Source organism: Chlamydotis macqueenii, chromosome 22 (genome assembly GCF_036417535.1).
Source record: "Chlamydotis macqueenii isolate bChlMac1 chromosome 22, bChlMac1.mat, whole genome shotgun sequence".
In the NCBI taxonomy this organism is placed as follows: Eukaryota; Metazoa; Chordata; class Aves; order Otidiformes; family Otididae; genus Chlamydotis; species Chlamydotis macqueenii.
Genome location: NC_141577.1, coordinates 2,971,113 through 2,993,426, shown reverse-complemented (window position 1 = coordinate 2,993,426; position 22,314 = coordinate 2,971,113). Strand labels below are relative to the sequence as shown.

At 68.2% G+C, this 22,314-nt stretch overlaps 2 protein-coding genes across 5 annotated transcripts in view; both read right to left on the bottom strand.

Moving 5' to 3' along the window:
* Positions 1-5,017, bottom strand: part of THRAP3 (thyroid hormone receptor associated protein 3) — a 32,579-nt gene extending 27,562 nt beyond the window's left edge. For 2 of the 3 annotated variants that reach the window (XM_086765296.1, XM_086765299.1), the window contains exon 1: positions 4,971-5,017. The gene's annotated coding sequence lies outside the window, so the exon portion shown is untranslated. The remainder of the gene's footprint in view (positions 1-4,970) is intronic. The other variant, XM_086765298.1, reaches the window with a different exon arrangement.
* A 757-nt stretch (positions 5,018-5,774) lies between these two features.
* MAP7D1 (MAP7 domain containing 1) lies at positions 5,775-21,042 on the bottom strand. Of its 2 annotated transcripts, XM_086765213.1 has the most exons (18): positions 20,887-21,042; positions 13,952-14,611; positions 13,769-13,837; positions 12,935-13,098; positions 12,508-12,622; positions 10,766-10,876; positions 9,177-9,299; positions 8,894-9,036; positions 8,638-8,771; positions 8,280-8,539; positions 8,023-8,197; positions 7,798-7,957; positions 7,384-7,488; positions 7,206-7,259; positions 7,036-7,093; positions 6,793-6,895; positions 6,513-6,718; positions 5,775-6,423 (listed from the first exon to the last, which is right to left on the bottom strand). In XM_086765213.1, exons 1-18 carry the CDS (start codon positions 20,945-20,947, stop codon positions 6,413-6,415), a joined length of 2,712 nt encoding a protein of 903 aa, XP_086621339.1. In that variant the 5' UTR covers positions 20,948-21,042; the 3' UTR covers positions 5,775-6,412. The 2 variants fall into 2 exon arrangements, with proteins under 2 accessions (XP_086621339.1, XP_086621340.1); XM_086765214.1 differs by lacking the exon at positions 10,766-10,876.
* Between the last annotated feature and the right edge of the window lie 1,272 nt (positions 21,043-22,314).

Below are 22,314 nucleotides of genomic sequence, written 5' to 3'. Positions count from 1 at the left end.
AGGCTGCCAAAATTACTTAATCTAATCAGGTCGTGCATACACCGATCCTTACCTCAGGAAACCGAGCCCACTCACAGCCCTGTAGGAGCAATTAACTGTGAGAATTTACAGATACACACGGCCTGAAATAACGAGGTACACAACCCCCACAAGATACCATGTGTACAGCCCTCTGTTAAGGCACAAGTTAACATCAGTAATACTGAGCCTAATTCCCTTAAGAACAGAATTTCAGCTTAACAGCCCCCACACCCCCAAGCCGTCACCTTTGGTGCTCTCAGAGCACACACCCCTATGGGGTTACCTGCCGAGCTTTCCTTTCTTCCTTCCACTCAAGCAAAGGGGAAAGCGAAATGCAGGCACGGTGGGGAGAACTTACGCTGGCTAGCTGTGCAAGCGACAGCACCCCTCGCATGACAGCAGGGGCTTTTTTGGGTTTTGTACAGCCACCTTACACTGTAAATCACGACAAGCTAAAAATGGCCGGATGACAAATTTGGAGCTGAAATGATGAGCAGTCCATTCCCTCTTGATCAAAGGAGTAGCTGCGAGCAGAGCTTTGCAAAGAGGCCTCATTCTTGTACACGTACAACAGAGGAGAAGCATACAAAGTATTTTCATACGTGACATGAAAAAAGGACAGAAAGCTTCCTTGGGTAGGAAACTACACCCCTCCTCAAGGACCCAGGGCTCCAGCGCTCCCGCAGCGAGGCTGGGTGTCATTTCTGGGTGCCATTATTTTTTTTCTTATGGACATGACAGCTTCCGGTTACCATGGAGTGAAACAGCGCAAACACAATTCTCAGCTGGCATGAAATGTAATCCCATGATTTTACTATTCATAGCTCTGACACGATAAAGCTAAATTAAGCAGGAACTCTAACTTTCTCAAGCCTAATAGCAGCGACTCCCTTCACCATTTAGCCTCTGCTAATGCTCTGTTTCACTAGGAAGAGGGAAAGAATATTTTCCTTTATGGTAAAGAGACTCCAGACCTACAAACCTGGCCTGTCATCCAGAAACAAAATGGCACCTGCTTGTTCCCAGGCACCACTTCCGTGTGACTCCAGCAGGAACAAAGGAGACAAGCTGAGCTCTCCTGCTAAATCCAACACCTTCTCCTCACCCTGAGGCCCATTACAGAAACCCACAAAGCAGTTTTAAGCCATGCTCCCAGGCGTGCCCAGCAGTGAGTATTTGCTGCACGAGAGCCCGCCAGCACAGGAAGAGGGGTCAGCTCAAAGCACAATAGGAGATAGGCTAAGCAGAAGGTAAGCCAGCACAAGCCCAAGGCCTACCGTTAGCTGTTTACGCAGCCTTGCAGGATTACCTTGCACAAGCTCCCCAGGGAGCCAGAAGAGCTTTTGCAATTAATACCACTGTTCCTCTCCCTTTCAATGCCCGTGGCCTAAACTACACGACTAAAAATACAGCAGGAATCCTGCCACACAGAGGAACTCTCTGTACCATCATCATCCAGAGGAAACCATACGGCCCGAACCCCACGTTACTGTACTGGCACACGCAGCCATCAAACTCAGCTCAGTGTATTGTGAACTTTTCCAGATATGGAAAAAAGTTCAAGGGCTATGTTGCTGCTTAAACAATTAACAAGTTCCGACATGGCAAACTGGAATTCCAAAAAGACAAAGTCATGTGAGCCAAGGAAAAAAAAAAAAAGAAAAAAAGAAAAAAAAAGAAAAAAAAAATCAAGCTTCCAGCAAAACTGCACTATTCTTTCAGGGAGCTAGGGATGCAAGTACAAACCACCACAGTTTTACAATGAAAAGCATCCTCGGGCTTAACCAGTCCAGCTCAGTACTTCCTAGGCCGCTCAAAGCAAGATTTCTTTTACAGTAGAGAAAGTGGAGCAGGTTAAAAAACAAATTACATCTGCCGACTTGCATGGATTGCCACCCATTTTATATCCTGGTGTTTCATACACGTAATGTTTTTGTTTTCTACGTCAGAAGGTGTTCACTAGCTTTTCTGAACCCACAGGGCACAGCACTGGCTTGACCCAAATTACTATTTTCTGAAATAGTTTACAAAGCTTCCTGGCTTAAATAAGCTGGAGAAACCAGCGAACAGCTAAATGAGATCGGCGTAACCCTAACAGCAGAACCTCTGTTTAATTTACAATCCACATGACAAAACTTTACTTTTATTGAAACAGAGTTAGAAAAAGTTAAGGTCGGGCACACGGCTGCTCCGAAATGCCAGCGTCCAGGGAAATCTCTTTCCAGACAGCTCTTGCTGAAGCGCTAAGAGCAGAACTACGTTTTCCAGAGATACAGAGCTTCCGGAGAGACAGGGAATTAAGACAGAAGGAAAAGAAGCAGGAAGAGACCAGAGCATAACTCAGCAGAAACGCAGGCGTGACTTCTGCAGACAGGGAATTACACGCAGAATACGGGCACGGCTCCATCGCAACGCGCAGCTGCCGCTGCCAACGCACGTTCCGTACGGACACGCTGCAGGGCAGCGAGGTCTGCCACCCCCTAACGCATTTACAGCGCGCGCGCCTCAAAAAGAAACCAGGTGGATTGCGCTCTAGATGCCTCCTCACCAGGGCCAGGTTGTTTCTTTGCAGTAAACTAGCAGGTAAAAGGCATCATCTTTTAATTCTTGGATAAAAAAAGGACATAAAAACGCGGGCGTTCAAGTTTGCACGTGGCAGGGCACCCTCGCTGGCGACAGCACGCTGCCCTGCGCCTTCCTCCTTCCCACGGGTAGGAGCCCCAGCTGAAGGGGAAGGGTGGAACGCTGCAGCCACCCGTTCAGACTCCAGAACTCTGCAAAGCCCCTGCGCTGAGAGCGTCCCGTTTACAGACCACGCACCCTCACGTGTAATCAACATCCGTTTTGAAAAGACATCTCGGGACACTGAGGCCTGTCTCCTGCAGCACTGCCTTGGGAGCAGCATTTTTAACCGGCAACGTCAGCTGCTTAAGGACCTCGGAAAGAACTCTTAAAGCTGACCTCTCACGTGTGCCCCTCTCTGTTCTTGCTAAAGTTGGAACAACTCATTCACACACAGCAAAAATATAGTAGGATCCAAAGAAAGTTTAGATATGATCACAAGGCCCCAGACTCCACAGAGGATCCTGTGCCACACGAACACGCATTTTAGACAGCTCTCTGCAGTAACTGCCTTATTTTACAGAATCATAGAACAGTTTGGGTTGGAAGGGACCTTTAAAGCCCATCCAGTCCAACCCCCCTGCAAGGAGCAGGGACATCTCCAACCAGATCAGGTTGCTCAGAGCCCCGGCCAACCTGGCCTGGAATGTTTCCAGGGATGGGGCCTCCACCGCCTCTCTGGGCAACCTGGGACAGTGTTCTATAACTCGCATTGTAAAAAATTTTTTCCTAATATCTAATCTAAATCTACCCCCCACTATTTTAAAACCATTACTCCTTGTCTTATTGCAACAGGCCCTACTGAACAGCCTCTCCCCACCTTCCCTGCAGCCCCCTTTGGGCACTGGGAGCCGCTCTCAGGTCTCCCCGGAGCCTCCTCTTCTGCAGGCTGAACAGCCCCAACTCTCTCGGCCTGGCCTCATAAGAGAGGTGCTCCAGCCCTTTTATCATCTTTGTGGCCCTCCTCTGGATAAAGGCTCTTCTCCTTCCACCCATCAGCCAACAACCTGTAACGTTTTCCAAATGGTTTTACACACTGTGCATTCCAACGAACAGATCTGTTCTTACACCACAGCAATCAGACACACCACCGCATGTTTAACAAAGCGGCACAAGTACCCAACCTCCGACAAGTCCCGAGGAAACGCTGCTGCACACACACCACGCCACCACCCACTCCGTGTCTACAGAGTCCTCGCGCACGCGAGCAGACAGAAGCGAACCTGCGCCTCCCAAGGCTGCTCCACGGAGGACTGCTTACTCCAAACTCATCGCGTCACCTTCCGGCACACAAACGCGCTCAGAAAGCCGTTCAGGAAGCAGTTACAGTGACAATTACCTTGTGCGGATTTTGAAACGTATTTGTAGAAACCTCAAACACAAAAATCTCCCCAAATCAAGAAGAGTTAGGGAAATGAGCCCTCGTCAGCCTGGTGAAAACAAAGACTCGGGGCTCACACGTGCCTCTGTGCCACTGCAAAGCTCCTTCCACCACATTGTCACCGAAATCGGGAATCGAAACTCCCGGGGTTCTACAAAACTTGTAGAGCGGGGAACGCGAGTGAACAGATCCATCCTGCTGCACCGAGAAGCGCACGGTGCTGAGCGCCGCTGCCCGAGCTCAGCGAGAGCCGCACACCGCCGGGGGCCCAGCGCCAGCTCACGGGGCCACGGCCGCAGCCTGGACAAGTCGCCGTCCCTCGCCCCGCGGGCCCAGCGGCCCCGCCCGGCCTCCCTCGGGAACACGGGCAGCGCCTCCCGTGCCGCAGCGAGCAGACGGGGACGCCGGACACAGCCCGTGACCGCGGCGAAGGGAGGAACCCTGCGGGGACAGGCCTAAGGCCCGAAGTGGCGGAGGAATCGCCGAGGACGGGGCCCACAGGCTCGTGCGGAGAACGGGAATCTTCGGGAATGGGCCGAGCCGGGACAGAGGGATGAGCCTCCAGGGACAGGCCCGGGGCGGGGTGGGACAAGGCCAGCCGCCGAGGACAGGCCCGGGCCGGCCCCAACCGGCCACGGGAACGCGGCCAGAGGCCTGGCCTGGCCCAGCCACGAGGCCCCGCTCGGGCCGAGCCCTCGGAGCGCCCGGCGCCGCATTCGATCCCGGCCCGGGGGGGGCCGCGGGGCCGCGCCCGGCACATGGCGGCGGGGGGGCAGCGCCGCGCTGAGGCCTGGGGAAGGCGCGGGGGCGGGGGGGGGGAAGGCGGGACCAAGGCTCGGCCGGAGCGAGCGGCGCGGCCGCAGAGGGTCCTCGGTGCGAGGGGGGAAGAGAAAGAGAAGAGCCCGGTAGCGGAGGGCAAGGCCGGGCCCAGCCTGGTCGCACTCACCGGCCCCCGCTCCGCCCGCGGCCTCCTCAGCAGCCAGGCGCCTCCACCTCCTCCCCACGCACTTCCGCTTCGCGCCCGCCCGCTGCCCGCCCGCGGGGGCTGCTGGGAGCGGCAGTCCCGCCCCCCGCCGAGCTCATTGGCTAGCTGCTCTGGCTTGACTACAACTCCCAGCGAGCTCTGCGCTGACGCTTACGTCACTTCCTCCCTGACTCCGCCTGCCCCTGGCGCCACGGAGAGGGCGGGGCTTCAGGCGGGAAGGGGCGGGGCTCCGGGGGCCCGGCCGGGAAATGGCGGCGGCGGTGGCTCGGGGACCCATGAGCCTCCTCCCGCACCGCCCGGTTCTCGGTGCTTCCCCCGCTCTGGGCGCGGAGCAGCCGGTCGCTGAAGGGGCCCTGTGGGCGCTCGCCCGCCGCCCCTTCCTGCCCGGGCCCCGGCGATGCAGGCCGCGGCCCTCGGGAGCCTGGTTTTCCCCGCCTGGCCTGGGCCGGTTGCGGCCCCCGAGGGCCCAGCTGCCGGTCCCCGGGCTCGGAGGCTGGGCCGGGCAAGGCGCCGCTTTTTGGGCAGGGGCCTGCTGATGTGTGAGGGCAGGCAGGGTGAGGCCGCCGCGTCCCCAGGAGGGGAGCGGGGAGCTGACAGGGCAATGGGCGCTGGGGGGCTCCGGGGGCGAGCCCTGAGGTGGGGGTGAACCTACCCCCCTGCTGCCGGGGGCCCGGGAGAGCGCCCAGCCCGGCCCGGCACGGCACGGCCACCTCCCCGCAGCCAGCGCGATTCCCGCCCCGCGAGGACGCGGCGAGGCGAGGCGAGGGCGGTTGTCCACTTTTATTGTCGGCAGAGGTTGTCTGGATGCATAACACTGTCACGACGGCACGGAGAGCAGCGTGGCGCCCGCCAGGCCCTGGGCGCCCAGACACGCGTGGGGACGCGGGGAGCGACCTCCTCCCGGCCGGGCTGCGGCCCCGCTGCCTGCGAGCGCCGGGCAGCCCCCAATCCTCCCGCCCCGCGCAGGGCCGGGCCAGGCGAGCGTCCCGGGTGCCTGGGCGAGCTCTATTTACAGTATTCACATACATTGTACCCAGCAAGTTAAATAACTACATTATTACACCACAAGTCTGGGGCGGCTCTGGCAGGCTGCTAGGGTGGGGGTGTCAGTCTGATAAGGTGCATATTTAAAAAAAAAAAAAACAAACAAACAAAAAAACCCACAATGAAATAAAAACAAGAACAGAGAGAGAAACCAGGCGTCCCTGCGGTGGGCAGGGGGCTGGCGGCCGCCTCGCCGGGGTCCCACGCGGCTCAGGCCCCCCGCGGCAGGGCCGGGCGCGCGCGGCAGGCAGGGGAGAGCAGCGAGGTTTTTCTTCTGACAACAGCTACGCTTCTGCACCGGCGTCCGGAGTCGGGACGCGTGCGGTGGCCCCGCGGGGACGTCTGCCAGGGCCTGGCCCTCACAGCACCTCTGCGGGAGGAGAGAGGGCACGGCCGTGAGACCGGGCAGCCATGGCATCGCCCTGGACCACCCCCCCCCGTGCACCCCCTGTCTCTCACCTGTCACCTGGGGGGGCTTGACCACGGCCTGCTTGAGGAAGGGCTCCTTGTCACCGAAGGGGATGATGCTGCTGGGGCTGCTGCCGTGGTGGGAGAGCTCCAGCAGCTCCTGCGACCCCTCTGTGCCCGAGAAGCCGTTCTCGTGCTTGCCGGGCTGCACGCCGTTCACCAGGGACGCCGGGGACGCCATCTCCTTGGCCGGGGAGCTGTGGGGTGGGAGGAGTGGGGTCAGCCAAGGCCCCGCCACGCCCCAAATCCCCCCAGCTGTCCCCACGCTCACCTGGGCTGCAGCCCCTCGCCCGCCAGGCCCTTTGGCGTGCTTGGTGTCTCCGTCTCGGGGAGCTCCTCCTTCTTCGGCATCGGCCCCGCACGCTTCTCGCGGCCTGGGGAGGTCGGCAGAGCCCCCTCTCAGCCATGGCCACGGGCGGGAGCATGGCTGGGGGTGGGGAGCAGGACGGGGTCGCGGCTCCACGGATCCCAGGTGCCCTGGAGGTGCGGCAGGCTGCGGGAAGGGGCCACGTACCTGGGACATCCTCCTGCTCGGCCGCTTTCCCATTCACCACCTTCTTGTCCTCCTTCTTCTGCAGGGAGAGGAGAGCCGTGAGGGGCACGGGCGGCTGCGGGCAGGGGCGGGAGGGCTCTGCAGAGTCCCCCGTGTCCCCAGGTGCCTCGGGACAGGGGACAGGCACCCACCTTGGCATCAGCTGCGTCCGACTTGCGCGTCCTCTTCATGATCTCCTCCAGGCGCTGCGGGGCAGAGAGGGGCTCGTGCACAGCCCTCGCCAGCAGGACCGGCCCTGGCTGCTGGGCAGGACCGCTCGCAGGGGAGACCCCTGCCCTGCCACACGCCCAGGGTGCCCTCGGCCCTCACCTTCTTCCTCTCCAGCCGCTCCTGCTCCTCACGCTGGAAGTGTTTCTCCCGCTCCAGGCGCTGCCGCTCAGCCTCTTCGCGCGCCCTCGCCTCGGCCTCTTCCCTCTGCGGCACAGCGAGGCGGCAGGGACGGATGAGACAGGGCAGGGACGGACGGGATGGGGCAGGGACGGGGGGGACGGGCTGCCTGGGCGGCTCGGCACAGCCCTGCCCCGCGTCCCCTCCTGCCACCCGGGGCATCGAGGGGCTGGGCTGGTCCTCGCCCCTGCATCCCTCTGGTGCGGGGACCGCAGGAGAGCATCCCTGCTGTCCCTCCCCATCCCTGCCTTCATCCTCCATCCCACCTCTTCCTCTCCGGTCCCCTCCAACCCGCCTCCCCTGCAGCCCCTTGCCCCCGCGCCCGCCACCCCAGACCTGTCTCTGCAGCCGCTCTGTCTCCTCCCGTTCGGCCCGTGCCCTCTCCTGGGCCTCGCGCTCCTCCTGCAGCCGCCGTTCCTCCTCTCGCTGGCGTGCCAGGGCCTCCCTGCGGGTCTGCTCCTCCGCCGCCTGCTGCGCCCGCTCCTCCTGCAGCCGCCTGCGGGGAGGGGACCCTCAGCAAGGTCGGGGGCCGGGGCCGGGGGCCGGGGGGGCAGCACCCACCTCTCCCGCTCCTCCTGCTCCCGGCGCTCCCGCTCCTCGCGCTCCCGCTGCTCGCGGGCCTGGCGCCGCTTCTCCGCCAGCAGCCGGGCGGCTTCCTCCCGGTCCGTGGTGCCGGCTGGGGGTCTGCTTGCGGGGGTGGCCGGCACGGGGCTGGGGGCTGCAGGGGCCGGAGGGGCTGCAGGGCGCACACAGCATCAGTGCTGCTCCCACTGCCGCTCCCCCCAGCCCCACTGCCCCCCCAGTCACCCCGTACCCACCTGATGTTGGTTCTGCGGGCACTTTGGGGGGCTCTGGGAGGGCTGAGGGGGCTGGGGCCCGCTCCTCCTCCTTCCTCTCACGTGCCTTTGCCTGGCCCTCCTGCTCCCCCCGCTCCTCCCGGGCCCTGGCCCGCACTTTGGGAGAGGAGTGGGCGCTGCGGGGCAGGGGCGGCTTGTGGGGAGAGCCGAGGGCTGGGCTGGGGGACGCCGGACGGGCTTTGGGGGTGGCAGGGGATGAGGGACGGTTCTTGGGGCCGGGGCTGCAAACGGAGCGAGAGACGGCGTTAGCGGGGCGCGGGCAGCCCCCCATTGTGGCAGGGCCGGGGGCCGGGCAGCCCCCGCGGCGGCGGGTCCCTACCTGCTGTCCGCTGCGGGCAGGAGCCGGGGCTGTGCTGCTGGCAGCGACTGCCGCTTCTTGAGGCTGCGCTCGCGGGACAGGGCGCTGCGCTCCTTGGCGTTCTCCCGCTCCTTCTCCTTCTTCTCCTTCTTCTTCTGCTCCGGCCGGGGAGAGACAGGGACAGCATCAGCGCCGGGTGCTCCGGCTCGGCCGGGAGCCGTGCTGTGCCCCGCGGCCACCCTGGCACTGAGGGGTCCCCAGAGGAGGTGGCACTCACGGGCGAGGGCTCGGTCCTGCGGCGCGGCGTCACGTCGGGGCTGCCGGCTGTCCCCTTCCGCCTCTCCCAGCAGCGGTGCTGCAGGCGGTGGTTGTGGCAGGGGCTGAGGGGGCTGGCGGAGGCCGAGCGGGGGCACACGGGCACTGGGGGCAGGAGCGACCACGCTGTCAGGACAGAGCCGGCGCGGCACCGGCACCAGCTCTCTGCTGGCCTCAGGCTCCCTCGTCCCAGTCCCCCGCCTGCCCAGGACCCGCGTGGCCCTGTGCCCTCTCCAGCTGCTCACCCTGCTCCTTGCCGTTCCCAGCCAGCGTCACCGCGCTCCTGCTGCGCGCGAGGAAGGACAGGGTGGGAGTCATCAGCCGGTCCACGATGCTGCTCTCCCAAGGGCTCAGCTGCAAGCTCCGGTCTGGGGAGGGAGAGGGGCGCTTAGCGTGCCACCGAGCCCCCAGGCAGCAGCCCCGGCCCCCAGCCCCACGGCCGCCTGCCAGGAGGGAGCAGCTGCGCGGCTGCAGCAACGCTGGGGCGCGTGCGTAGCCCCGGGAGCGCCCGAAGCTCAGCCGCACCGGGGAGGGGTCCCCACTGCCCTGCACGGCCAGCTGAGCGAGACGAGGGGCTGTGCGGGCGCAGGGGTGGGTGCACAGCTGGGCACCTGCGGGACGGCGCTGCGGCACGACGACGACGGTGTCCCCGTGTCCTGCGGACACCCCAGCCACCGTGCACCCACAGCGAGCCGCACCAGCAGCTGACAGCAGCCCCTTCCACTCTGGCCCTCTCCTTGCACCCGGCGCTGGCGTGCACCCTCCCTGCGCCCCTGTCCTGGTGTGGGCGAGCCCCTGGCACGCCGCAGCTGCCGCAGGGACCCCACAGAGCACCCTCACCCCGAGGGAGCGGTGCCACAGTCGCCGAGCGTGCCGTGGGAGCCACGCCAGGCTCACGGCACCCAAGGACCGGTGGTCTCGGCCACGCTGCTGGCTCAGCTGGGCACGGGGCTGCCACTGGCAGCGCACATCACCAGCACCAAACACCCCACGGGCACAAGGGAAGCACCCACAGAGACAGGGCCCCCCGGCCCCTCTCCATCTGGGCCCCCGATCAGGCCGGGAACAGCACCCGCTGCCAGGAGGGGAAAAAACAGAGCCATGGGTGCAGCGATGGGGACATGGAGCCGGGTCCGGCATCAGCCCAGGGAGGTGCTGCTCCCACCCAGGTGGTGCCCACAGCCCCTGGGTGCCTCTCCCCGGGCTGAGCCCCCAGCACAGGGCTGGCGGGAGCCGCCTGCGTCACCGCCGCCTGCAGTCGCCCGCGTCAGCTGCTCTGGCTATTTATACTGGGCCGGGAAGGCGCGCACGCATTGCCAGGCAACCCCGAAACACAACAGCAGCCCCAGCGCTGGACGCATCCCTCCAGCGCGGCCGGCAGCCTCGGGCAGCTCGCCCAGGGCCAGGACGACCTCGCAGCACCCGACACAGCACCGCGCCCACGGTGCCCTGTGGCACCCAGCCCTGGGTGCCCGTGGGGCACAGGCATCACGGCGCCCAGCCCCGAGAGGGTCCCGTGACAGGCAGCCCTGCACCCACTGGAGCTGCCTGAGGGCAGGGAGCCAGGGCTCCCGGTCCCCATCCTGGCTGCCACCACGCAGCCGTTCCTCCTCCTCCTCCTCATCCTCATCCTCCCAGCCTGCACGCAGCCTCAAGGAGCCACCAGCTCGCTCCAGCCTCCTCCCGCAAACAGCAAACGGCTTCTCCTCTCTCCGCAGGCACCGTGCTGCAAGGCAGGGCCTGGGGATGGGGGACCCTGGCCTCGGGGGTCCCCAGCGCTGGGCGGGGGCCAGGCTGCACCCCCTGCGCTGGGGCAAACGCAAAGGGCTCTTACTTCTACTGGGAGAGTTCCAGAGGGTGGCGGAGGATTTGGAGAGCCGCTTGTTGATTATAGAGTCGACGTGTTTGGGGAGGTTTACAGCGGACACCGAGCACCGGCTCGCACCTGGAGGAGGGAAAAGACACAAGGGCATTAAGGTCCCGGGGCCAGGGCCGGGCCCCCCACATGCAGCATGCACGGCCGCGGCGGGGCACTGGGGCGGGAGCGGGACGCAGCACAGACAGCGGGGCTGGGAGATGCTGGTGTCCGGGGACACGACGCACGGCACTGGCAGCTGGCACGGAGCAGTGCCCGAGGCCTGGGGAGTCATGCTGGGATCGTGCAGGGATCTCATCCTTGAGGAGCCAGGGCGGCTCCAGGGCCCCGCCATGTCGGTTCCCCCAAAAGCAATCCCGGGAACTGGGAGCCGGGTGCCCAGGGACGTCGGCAGCACTGGGCGAGCAGCGAGCCCAGGGGAGCAGGTTGAGGGCGACAGGTCCAGACAGACACGGGACAATGCTGACACCGGGGCCGGGTCCCTACGGCAGTGCCAGGAGGACGCTGGTGGCCGGCAGTGGTGCCAGGACCCCTCCGTCCCAGCCGGGCTCCTCTGGTGGGGGTGGCCAGAGGAGATTGCTGCCGGCAGAGGCGAGGAGCAGCAAGGAGATCGGCGAGCGAGAGCCGGCAGCAGCTCCGGCAGCGCGTCCCGCATGGGAAGGTGCAGGGGAAGGTGTCCCCTTGCCAGACTCTGCGGGTGCCGCACCGCAGACGCACGGGTCTGTCCCTGAGTGTGCCACAAGCCATGGCCAGGCACAGGGCGCCCGTACGCGTGACCTGTCTGGGCACAGCTGGCCACAGACCAGCTGTACGCACAGCCCGCCGGGCACGGCCGGCACCCCACACTGGCACGCGCAGTGCCGACGGGCACGGCCGGGCACACCGTGCCGGCACACGCAGCCTGGCCAGGCGCAGCTGGGGCTGCCGCAGCCGCCCCACGGCACAAACAGCGCAGACGGGTCCCAGGGGTGCAGCACTCCCCTCCATGCCATCAGCCTGCCACTGGACACGCCAGGCAGTGCCAGCACCCGCCAGCGCAGCCCTGTCCCCTCAGCGGTCAGGGGACAGCAGAGACGCCCACGTGCCCAACCCCGGTGCAGACCCCTGTGGGGTGTCCCCGCCGAGAGGCACCGGCTGGGCTCAGTGCTGTGGGGCAGCGGGCACAGCGGCCGCCGCAGGGGCACGGCACGGCACGGCGCAGTGAGGCACGGCACGGCCACGCGCACCCAGGGCACACGCAGCCACGGTCACCCCCACGCTGGGGCTGGAGGGGCCAAGCGCTGCCCCCACCCAGCCGGGGGACAAGGGGACACGCCGCAGCACAGACCCCAAGAAGAGACGGCAACAGCCTCGCACGGCTCCACAACCCGCGCCCAGCTGCGAGACCAGCGCCGCGGCCGCAGCGTCCCCGCGGGCAGCCGGGGCCGTCCCCACGTGCGTCCCTGCGCAGAACCGTGACTGTGACGCACAGCCTCCAGCTTACGCCCGGCCTGAGGGACACGCCAGCCGAGAGTGGGGAAAAGCCAAGGGACCCCACCGGGCCCTGGCACAGCCCGGGGTGGGCAGCACAAGCCCACAGCAGAGCTGAGTTTGCGGGGTCTCAGCCTCCCTGCACAGAGCGCCGCAGAGCCATGCCCAGCTGCCCCTGCCGCCGGCACAGCCGCGGGGCCCTGGGTGCCCTCACCCAGCCCGGCACTCACCGTCCTTGTGCGCGGGGGAGCCGTGGTGCAGGGCTCCAGCCCAGGACCACCGCTGCTGCCGGATCTCTGCCCACGTCTTCTTGGCCGACCGCTGGATCGCCGCCTCGTAGCGCTCCTGCCCGAGGGAGAGGGACGGGGTGAGGCCAGCGGCCGGGGGAACAGGGTTGCGACCAGGCGGAGCTGCCTGGCACGAGGATAGCGCAGCGATGGGGATGCTTGGAGGGAGACAGGGCAGTGATGCCCACCCTGGCCAGGGCATGTGCGCTCAAGGAGCCGGGCGCCACGGAGGCCCCGCACCACGAAGGATGTGTGCCGCGGAGGATGGGCACGGTGGGCAGCTCCCATACAGCTGCTGGAGCCACAGGGTCTCCCCAGCGAGCGCATCCCCGGCCCCCCACCCGCTGCGCCCGTGATCCCCCATCCCCACCTTGTTCTTCTCCAGCTTCTGCCTCTGCCGCTCCTCCAGGACGGCGCGGCGCTTCTCCGCCTTCAGCCGCTGCTCCTCCAGGCGCTTGCGCCGCTCCTCCAGCTGCTTCTCCCGCAGCAGCCTGGCCTTCTCCTCCTTCTCCAGCCACAGCACCCGCTTGGCGGCTGCGGGAGGGAGCCGGGGCGGCAGGGTCACACCCGAGGCACAGCCTTGGCCCCGCTGAGCCCCGCAGTTGGGACGCGTGTCCGTGCCGGCGGCGTGGGGCTGAGAGCTGGCTCCGGCAGGGGCACGCGGCTGGGCTCCCTGGGCGAGCGGGGCAGGCGGCATCGCGGCCGGCCGGCAAGGGAGGGGTTTGGGCGAGGACAAAAGGGAGGCCGGGAGCCTGCCGAGCCGCGCCGGCAAACAATGGGGGAATGAGGGTGGAAAAGAGCGCGGGGACCAGGAGGCCCCATGCGCGGCGCAGGGGCCCCGCTCGCCTGCCGCCCCATGCTGCTGCGGGGCTGCCTGCAGCTGCCTGCAGACGGGAGAGCGCTGGGCACCGGGCTGGTGGCATCTGCACAGAGCGGGGGGCACTCATGTGCCCGGGGGGCACCCGGACCGCGGGGAGCAGCCAGGGCAGCGCGGCAGCGGGGGCCGCGGCATGGCGGGGGGGCAGCACCGCCGGCACAGTGGCTCCTGCCCGGGCTCAGCTCAGCTCAGCGCAGCTAATGGGATTGCCCGTGACCCGGCAAAGCTCCTTAGCTCCTGCCTCCCCGCCCCCGTTCACTTTCCCTCCCGGCAGGCGCCCAGGGGCTCGCCAGCCCCACGTCTCACCCCGCTCCCCCAGCCCCGTACCCAGGTACTTGGCCCGCTCCTCGCGCCGCTCCTTCGCCTGCTTGTGCCTGGCCTGGGCTTTCTGGGCATCTGCAGCGGGGAGACAGGGTCAGAGCGGCGCCCGGACCCCCAGCCCCAGCCGGGCGTGGAGGCATCAAGTAGCACCCGCGGGGTGCCAGCACCCCGGCTCCCCCGGGCACCCACCTTGCTTGGGCCTTGGGCTGGCGGCAGGAGTCGGCGAGGCTGCGGCTGGGGTGCTGCGGTCGCTCCGGGGCGGCGCATCCTTTGAGGGCCCCGCTGCGCCACCCGGGGGGCTCTTGGCATCGGAGGGGGCCCCTTCGCTGGCAGCCGGGGCTGGGGGATCGCTCCCACGGGGCAGCGTCTCTGCTGGGCAAGGGGCAGCGGGGACAGGGACCGGCTGGCCGGCAGCGTGGGGAGATGCCTCTTCTTTGGGGTGCTCCTGGAGGAGCCCAGGGGGGGACTTGTCACACCACGGTGGGACGCTCTCCGCTGAGGGGGCCACGGCTGTAGGGACGGGGGAGACGGGCTGTCCCGACGGCGTGGCGGCTGGAAGGACGGGTCGGTCAGGCTGCGGGGTGCCGCTCTCGGTGCGGGGTGTCACGGCCGGGGGGCAGACGGGCTGCCTGGAGGGGGTGACGGCTGCCGGGACGGGCAAGACGGTCTCTTTGGAGGGGGTGACGGCTCGTGGGACGGGCGAGATGGTCTTTTCGGAGGGGACGAAGGCTGGAGGGACGGGTCGGTCGCGCTGCGGCGGGGTGCGCTCTCCCTGCACGGCGTCCCCGGGCGAGGGGGGCGGCGAGGTGGGGGGGGGCATGCTGTCTCCCATCTGGGACGGTGGGTTCCCTGCAACACAGGCAGAGCAGAACAAACGGTCACTCGGCGGGGGAGCCTGGGGCAGCCCTGTCCCCCCAAACACAGCCCCCAGGAGCAAGGCTGTCCCTGGCCGCAGGGGCTGGGGATGGTCCCCAGTTTCCCCCGCGGAAGGCAGTGGGACCCCCACCCAAGCCCTGCCGCTGCACCCATCTCAGTGGGCACCCACGTTGGGTGCCAGGCGCTGGGTGCACAATGCACAGAGCGACCGGCCGGGGCTCTGCCAGGCACCGCCGCCACAAAGCCGCCCTTCTTCCCCCGGCAGCTGCCACCCCGGCCCCACGGCGGGGTGGACGCAGGCACGGGAACCCACGCGCTTCCCCGCTGCTCTCTCCAGAGGATGCGGGGCCGCTTCCGCCGGCGCTCGCAGCATGGCCGCAGGCAGGATGGGCGCGGGCCCCCGCGGCCTGACGTCACCGCTCCGGCCCATGTCCCCCAGCGCCGCGTCGTGCCGCAGCCAGGCCCGCGCGCAGCCATGAACTCACGTCCCAGGAATGCACACGAGGCCGCCGCTGCCAGCAAACAGCCCCCTCCCCACGCGGTGCACAGCCGCTCGCTGCCCCACCACGGGGCAGGCGGGGGGGCACGGTGCCTGTCCCCGCATCCCGAGGGGAGCAGCCCGGGGAATCGCATCCCATCCCGGCCAGTCCTGGGGAGCGCGCTGCACGCCCCGGCGCTGGGGACGGTACCAGCCGCCCCGCGAAGCCGCAGCACGTGCCCTCTGCATGGGGTGGATGTGCCGGGACCGCCTGCGGTGACCAGCAGCGGTGATCCCCCCCTCGCCCCGGATGTCCAGCCCTTTGCAAACGCACCTTCGGGGTGCGTGCCGGGATCACAGCCCTGAGCCCTGCGCCGCGGGCAGCACCCTCGCTCCTGCCCGAGAACAATGCCCGACCCACGCCGGGGCCGCGGGCACCTGGTTCCGGCACCCTGGGCACCACTGCAGCGCGTGGCCGCAGCTCCGGCAGCACGCGATGGCGAGGACGCCGGCGACCAGCACCCACCAGCCCCCGCGAGCGGCTCTCGCCATGGGGTGATGTCATGCACCGGGCTCGGCTGTGTTTGCAGAGCTCTCCACAATCTTTGGCGAGGGGCAAAGTGTGGGCTCCGCAAACACGGGCCGGCGCCGCTCCCTCAGCCCCAGGCTGGCAGTGAAGGTGCCACCAGCCCCCCCCTGCGCCGCGGGCATGGGTGCACCCCCACAGTCCCTCAAGCAGCACCCACAGCGGGACACAGCACCCACAGCAGCACCCACCTGCCCAGGGAGGCGCTGGGGGTCTGGCTGCAGCCCCCCAGCATGCAGGGGCTGGTGCAAGCAGGGTTGACCCACCCGGGCTCCGTGGGGGACACAGCCAGCCCCAGCCCCCCCCGCAGACCTGCGCAGCCTTCCGGGTATTTTCTGCCGCAGGAAGCCGGCCCATCCCCTGGCCCCGATCCTGCACATCCCGCGTCCCCATCGCTGCGCCCTGCGAGGCAGCCGGGAAGGTGCCAGGGCTGCAGCCGGGGGCTCGCCTGCCCTGTCCCCCCAGGGCTGCCCCAAATCAGCCCTGCCCCGAGGCAGGGGAGCTTGGCAGCCACCGGACGCCAGGTCTGAGGACCAGACCCACGCGTGTCCCGGCCGGGAGAGGTGACCTCCCAGGCAGTGGCACAACCGGGTGCTGCCCGCAGAGCCGCCAGCCGAGAAAGCTTCAAGGCCAGGCTGGCACCCCTGAGCAGATAGAAACGCCTCGGGGAGCCCCGGACACGCGGGGAGCGGTGCTGGGCGACGGCGGGTGAGGCACCACCGGGCACGGAGCCCTGGGAAGGATCCGTCCCGCTCCACCGGCCGGCGGGACGGTGGTGCCCATGGCCAGGGCAGGGCTGCCGGGTACAGCCAAAAGCCCCGCGTGCGGCCGGGGCCAGCCCTGCCGCCATCTGTCCCTGTCGCTGCTCCGGCACGGCAGCTGCCCTGAAACCCAACGCTGCCTGTGGCCCAGGCGGCGCGGGCGGCCCCTCTCCCCCGGCCGGGGCATTCCGCAGAGGATTAGCTCTCCGGCCCCCCAGACACACAGGCATGGCTTCCCCGCAGCCCCCAGCCCGGGTGAGCCTGCGCGGCACCAGCACTGCTGCTGGCACCGGGACGGCGCTGTGCCCGGCCGTGGGGTGACGCGCTGCCACTCGACGCCAAGGTCACCCAGCCCATCCCGGCTCCTCTCGCGGGTCCGTGCGGCACCAGCGTCCTCACCACCCAGCACCAACGGCACCTCCAGCCCGGCGCTGCTCCGCAGCCGGCACATGGCTGGGGATGCTCAGCCAGGCAGAGGCAAATTCCCCGGTGCTGTGAAGCGAGAGCACATCGAGGCCCCGCAGGGTGCTCCGGTCGGAAGGCGAGCAGCCTTCGTTAACCGTCCGCCGCACATCCCCGCGGGGCGCTTCCCACGAGGGTGGGGGGCACCCGCCACGCTTTAACCTCAGCTCCCCCCGTCCGCCGTATCCTCACGTACCCGCTCGGCGGCACGGCCGGGGCTGGCCACGGGATGCTCCATGTGCACCACACACCCTGGGCTGGGGGCATCGGATGGGGCCAAACCCTACCCCAGGAGGAGAGGAGGGCAGGGCCGGTGGGCGCAGCAGGGGCCCACCAGTGACCACTGCAAGGCCACCCGAAGGGGCTGGTGTCACTGCGCCCGGCCGACGGACCCCCGCCACCCTGGCCATCGCACACAAGTCCCTGTGAACCCCAGGGATGAGGTCCCGAGGGGAACCCCAGCCTCAAGAGCCACCGCCGGCTGCGCAGGGCTGCTCCCCACAGCCCCCGGGGACACCCGCACGCCCAGTGCCCCCCGCTTCGATGGCAGCCCCACAGCCGTGCCAAAGGAGGGGGAAGGACGGCTCCCCAGGGCCTCTCCTCATTGCCAAGAGATCCCGGCGCTGAGCGGGGAGGCAGCCGAAGCCCCGGGACCGACCGGGATACTCTGGGTGCCAGTCTCCAGCGTGGAGAGCGGCTGCCCGAGGCCACCGGAATGCCGTGGGGTGCACAGGGCTGCTGAAAGCCCCTGGGGGTGCTCGGAGCCCTGCTGCTGTCCCTGATCCCACCCCGCCTCGCCACGCCTCAGGTGTGCCTCGCAGCCGAGCCCTGCCCCGTCCCACCCAGCTCCCGGGATTCCCCTGCGCTGCAGCACCCCTCACACCTGGATGACACGGACAGTGAGCAAGCGTTCCCAGCACAACCCCGGCACGCACGCGGCACGTCCCAAGGCGCGGGTGCAGCGCTGACGCCCACCCTCGGCCCAGCTCGCGTGCGTGGGCAGGGAGATGCGGGCGATGCACAGAACAAGCGCCAGCAGCCCCGCACCGCGGGGATGCCCAGTGCCACCCCGGCAGCGGCACCCCGTCCCGCGTGGCAGGGCGTCCCACGGTGCTGCTGCCCACAGCCACGGGCTCCCTGGCCCCGGGTAGCACGGGTGCTGCAGCCCGAGGCTGGCTCCTCTGCCCGCCGGCCCAGAGCCAGCAAAATGCAGCCGGCAGCGCCAGGGCACGTCAGGTGTCGTCCCACGGCGCCCCACGCGCTGCCCGCAGCCCCGCTTCGGGGACGGGCCCCCAGGGCCAGGCAGGAGCAGGGCACGGGGACGCAGGCAGCAGGGCAGGAGGGGCGGCACAGCTGGATGCCCATGGTGGGCGCCGGGCCGGAGGAAGGGGCACGGCAGGGCATTGCCCACCCGGCTGGGCCGCGCTGCTTTTGCACCCGCTCCTGGGAGGGCTGGATTGGGAGGGGGCTGCACCCGCTGCCCAGCCCTCCCGGCACAGAGCACCCCCTTCTCGGGGTCTGTACCCCCCCAAGGCACCGGGACGGGTCGGGGGGCATGGGGGCAGCCACTGGTGAAGCACGCCAGCCCCTGGCAGAGGCCGCTGAGCTCCTGCAGCTCAGCACCCAGCCGGCAGTGACGTGCCAAGCTGGAGAGCAACAAGGGGAACTTGGGAGATGGGATCTCGTGGCCAGAGCGGGGCCAGAGCGGGGGGGTTTCCAGGGTTTAAAATACACGCGGAGGAAAGAGCCTGAGCCCGCACCGCCCCGGCACCCCCACAGCAAACTTTCCGTTCGGCTGCGGTCACGGCACGGCCCCAGCCAGACGGAGGGCCGGGGCGGGCAGCACCTGCCTGCCATCCATCCGGGCAGTGCCAGCCGTGCCCTCGTCCTTGGGGCGACCCGTGCGGAGCCGCCAGCGCAGAGGGCAGCCAGCCCAGCCACGCTCCCGAAAACCTGTCTGCTAGCATCACACTGGAAAACAGAAACCTGGCTCGAAGGCAGGGCACAGGGCTCCGTGCCTGCTGGGATCTGGCCTCTTGGGGAACAGGTGCCCAGCACCTCCGAAAAGCGAGCCCTGCCTCACAACGCGGATGCGGGCACCTACCGGGACTGCGGCCGTGCAGGATCAGGCTCCGCTCGCAGCAGGCTGCCTGCCCTCCTGCTCGTACCTGGTCGGAGCCCTCCGACAAGCGAGAGCTGCGCTAACTATTTTGGACATGGCACCACGGGACTGTCACATCACCGCTCCGCACGTCGCGTCACGTTGCTGTGACGGTTTCGCAGCAGCGGCTCTGCTGGCGTCCCCGCACTGGGAGAGCTCCCGAGCTGCCTGCTCCCAAACACAGGCCCTGGCTGGCACCCAGCTCGCCCCGCACCCTCCCTCTCTGCCGCGCCAGGGAGGAGAAGGGCTGGAGAAATCAGCGGGCACTCGGATAAGAACCAACCCCCGCCTGCTCCCTGCCCTGGTCCTTGCCCCTCTGCCCACCCGTGGGGCAGCATCCCACCCGGGCGGCTCCGCACCCTGCCCCATCTCCGAGTTCCTGCTCCGCTAGTGCCACCAGCTGCCCCACGCCACGGCGGGTCCTGGTCCCCAGAGTGCAACCCCAGCCCCGCTGGTGGCCAGGACGTGGCACACTGTGAGGGGCTAGGGGCTCTGACCCACACTGGGTGGCGAGACAGGACCCTTGCCCACACGAGTTGCCCAAACGAGAAGGGTCGGGGACGCTCCCCAGGGCGGGACATGCTGCAGAGCCCCCGGCGCTACCGCCATCCTCCTCCGCTCGCAGCAGAGCGGCAAGTGCCTCCGCGCACCGGGGAATCCAACCGCCCGTGGGGCGCGGGGGGCCCATGCGGCTGCAGGAGAGGCTGGCGCAACTGGGAGCAGCCATCCCCCCTCCCCGGGGCAGCGAAGGCCTCGAGAGGGAAGGAAAGGCCGCAGCGGCTGCGTGTGCGGCGGGCGGGAAGGCTGCGGAGGCGGCGAGCGGGACACAGACAATATGTCTGCAGCGCAGGACGCACTGTTTCGGCAGCGCGGCCGGCGATCCGCGGCCGGTTCACCCGAGAGCCGCCGGTAACGGGCGAGCGGCGTTTCGGCATCGCTGGGAACCGGCAGCCATCCCTCCCCGCCTGCGACGGCCCGGGGTGGCCGTGGGCGATGAATCGCGGAGCGGTGGCGGGCACCGGGGACAGGGGGGAGGGGAGCTGCCTCTCCTCTTCCTCCATCGGTGGGAAGCAGCTCCGCCACGGAGCCCTGCTTAGTCACAGCCTAGAGGGAGCGGGCGGCCCGGCGAGGCCAAAGAGCGCTTGGCTGGAGCCCTGTGGGGAAGAGCCAAAACAAACCCTCGCCCCGAGACTCGGCCTCGCCGGCGGCCGCCCTCCCGGCTCCACCGAGCCCAGGGTTCATCCCGGGGCAGCACCGGGACGGGACGGGCCTGGCCGGGACCCCCGGTCCCCGGGGTGGGGGCGAGCGCAACCGGCCCGGGGCAGGCGGGGGGCAACGCCTGCACCCCTCAGCCCTCGGGCTGCGGGCTCTGCCCCGGGCAACGCCGGTCCCCTCCGACCGCCTCCGGCCGGGTGCCACCCGTGCGGTGACCCCGGCCCAGCCAGGGTGCGGACCCCAGGGTCGCCCACGCCCCACGGCACGAGTGGGGCCGCCCCGGCAGGCAGAGCAGCCGGCCTGGACAGGGCCTGGGACCCCGACCCCAGAGGCGGCAGCGGGGCCCTGGGACCCCCGGCAGCCGCGTTTGGGGGGGGCTCGGGGCCAGGCCGGCATCGCCCATCGCCCTCCCCCACCCGGGGTTGCGCGGCTCCGTCCCACCCCAAGATGGAGCGGCCGTGCCCGGGCTTTGTCCCCCCCGGGCCCCCGCCCCGCTCTGCCCCCCAGGCGGCGCCGCACCCCCCGCTCCCCGCCGCATCCCCCCGCGGCCGCATCCCGGAGCCGGTCCCCGCGGCGGAGCCTTACCCTGGGCCGGCTGGGGCTGGGGCTGGGGCTGGGGCTGCCGCCCGGCGCGGCCGCTCTCCATGGCGGGGCGGGGAGAAGCAGGGGGCTGGGCCGAGCCCCGCCGAGCCGAGCCCGGCCCCGCTCCCCCCCGCACGGCGCTCCCCGCCCCGGCCCCGAATCCACCCAGCCCCGGGCGGGACGGGGGTGCTCTGCCCGGGCTCGCCTCTCCCCTGCCCCAAACGCGGCCCCGCAGCTCCGGCCCGGCACCGCCCCCCCCCCCCCCCGCCCAGCATCCTGGGGCTTTGCTGGGGCACTCGCCCGTCTGCAGCCCCTCCTCTCCCAGATTTTGGGGCTCGCAGCCACCGTTTCCCCTCCGCACATTTTAGGATGCTCGGGTCGCCTGCGGAAGCGCTGGTCCCGCAGCGGACACCCCCTGACCCCGCTGTGGGTGCAGCCACGGCCAGCAGCACTCTCATCAGCTGCCTGATTTCCACGCACCCCAAAAAACCACCGATTTCCCGTGCCAGAGTCCCACCTTGGCTGCTCTTCAGGCTTCAGAGCTGCTTCCCCCGCCACCCACCCGTCGCACGTGAGCCTTAGTCACCGCCAACAGCCGACCCCGCTCCCAGGGGCGCGGGCTTCGCCCCCACGCATCGCGCTCTGCCTCGATAACAGGCAGATAACGAGAGGCCTCGGCTCCGGGGTGAAACTCCTCGTGGCCTTGAGAGAGGCGGGGGTGGGCCAGGAGCACAGCCCCTGTCCCGGCCCCACGCAGCATCCCGCAGCAAACGCACCCACGCACCCCGGTGCGGGTGCCTGCCTGCCGCAGCAGCACCTCCAAGGGCACGGGACACGCAGGCAGCAGCAGCCGGGAGGGGAAACACCGCTTAGGGCTTTGCTGGGGCGGCGGGAGCCAGGGACACGTCCCCATTCACCACCCAGCTGCCCTGGACCCCGCAGAGCACCCATCCCTGGGCTCACGGGGATGCGTTGATGAACAGATTGAGTTTTCTGCGGGCAGCGCCCATCAGAGATGCCTGGTTTTGGGATGATGTCACCGCGGGGCCAGGAGATCCCCTGCCACCCCATCCTCCCTCACCTACTAGGCAAACAGGTTTCCTGAAATCCCAGCCCTCTGCTCCGGAAGCACGTTCCTCTGACTCAGGGGATGGGGAGCGGGCAGGAGGGCTCCCTGGCAGACAGGGCGGCCCCACTCTGTGCTGCTGCAGGGGTGCTTGTGTGCCCCAAATAACCCCAAATACCCCAGAGCCCTGTGCTGCGGCCAAGCCGTCACCTTCCTGTGGCCTGCAGCCCCACCGGCTGCTCGCTCAGCTCAACCGGAGCAGAGGCTTCCCCGAAACTCCCGACAGCCTCACCCACCGGCTGACTCCCCGCCGGGGAATGCTGCGTGGCCGAGCCGCGGCTCCGGGAGCTGTGCAGCCCCGGGGG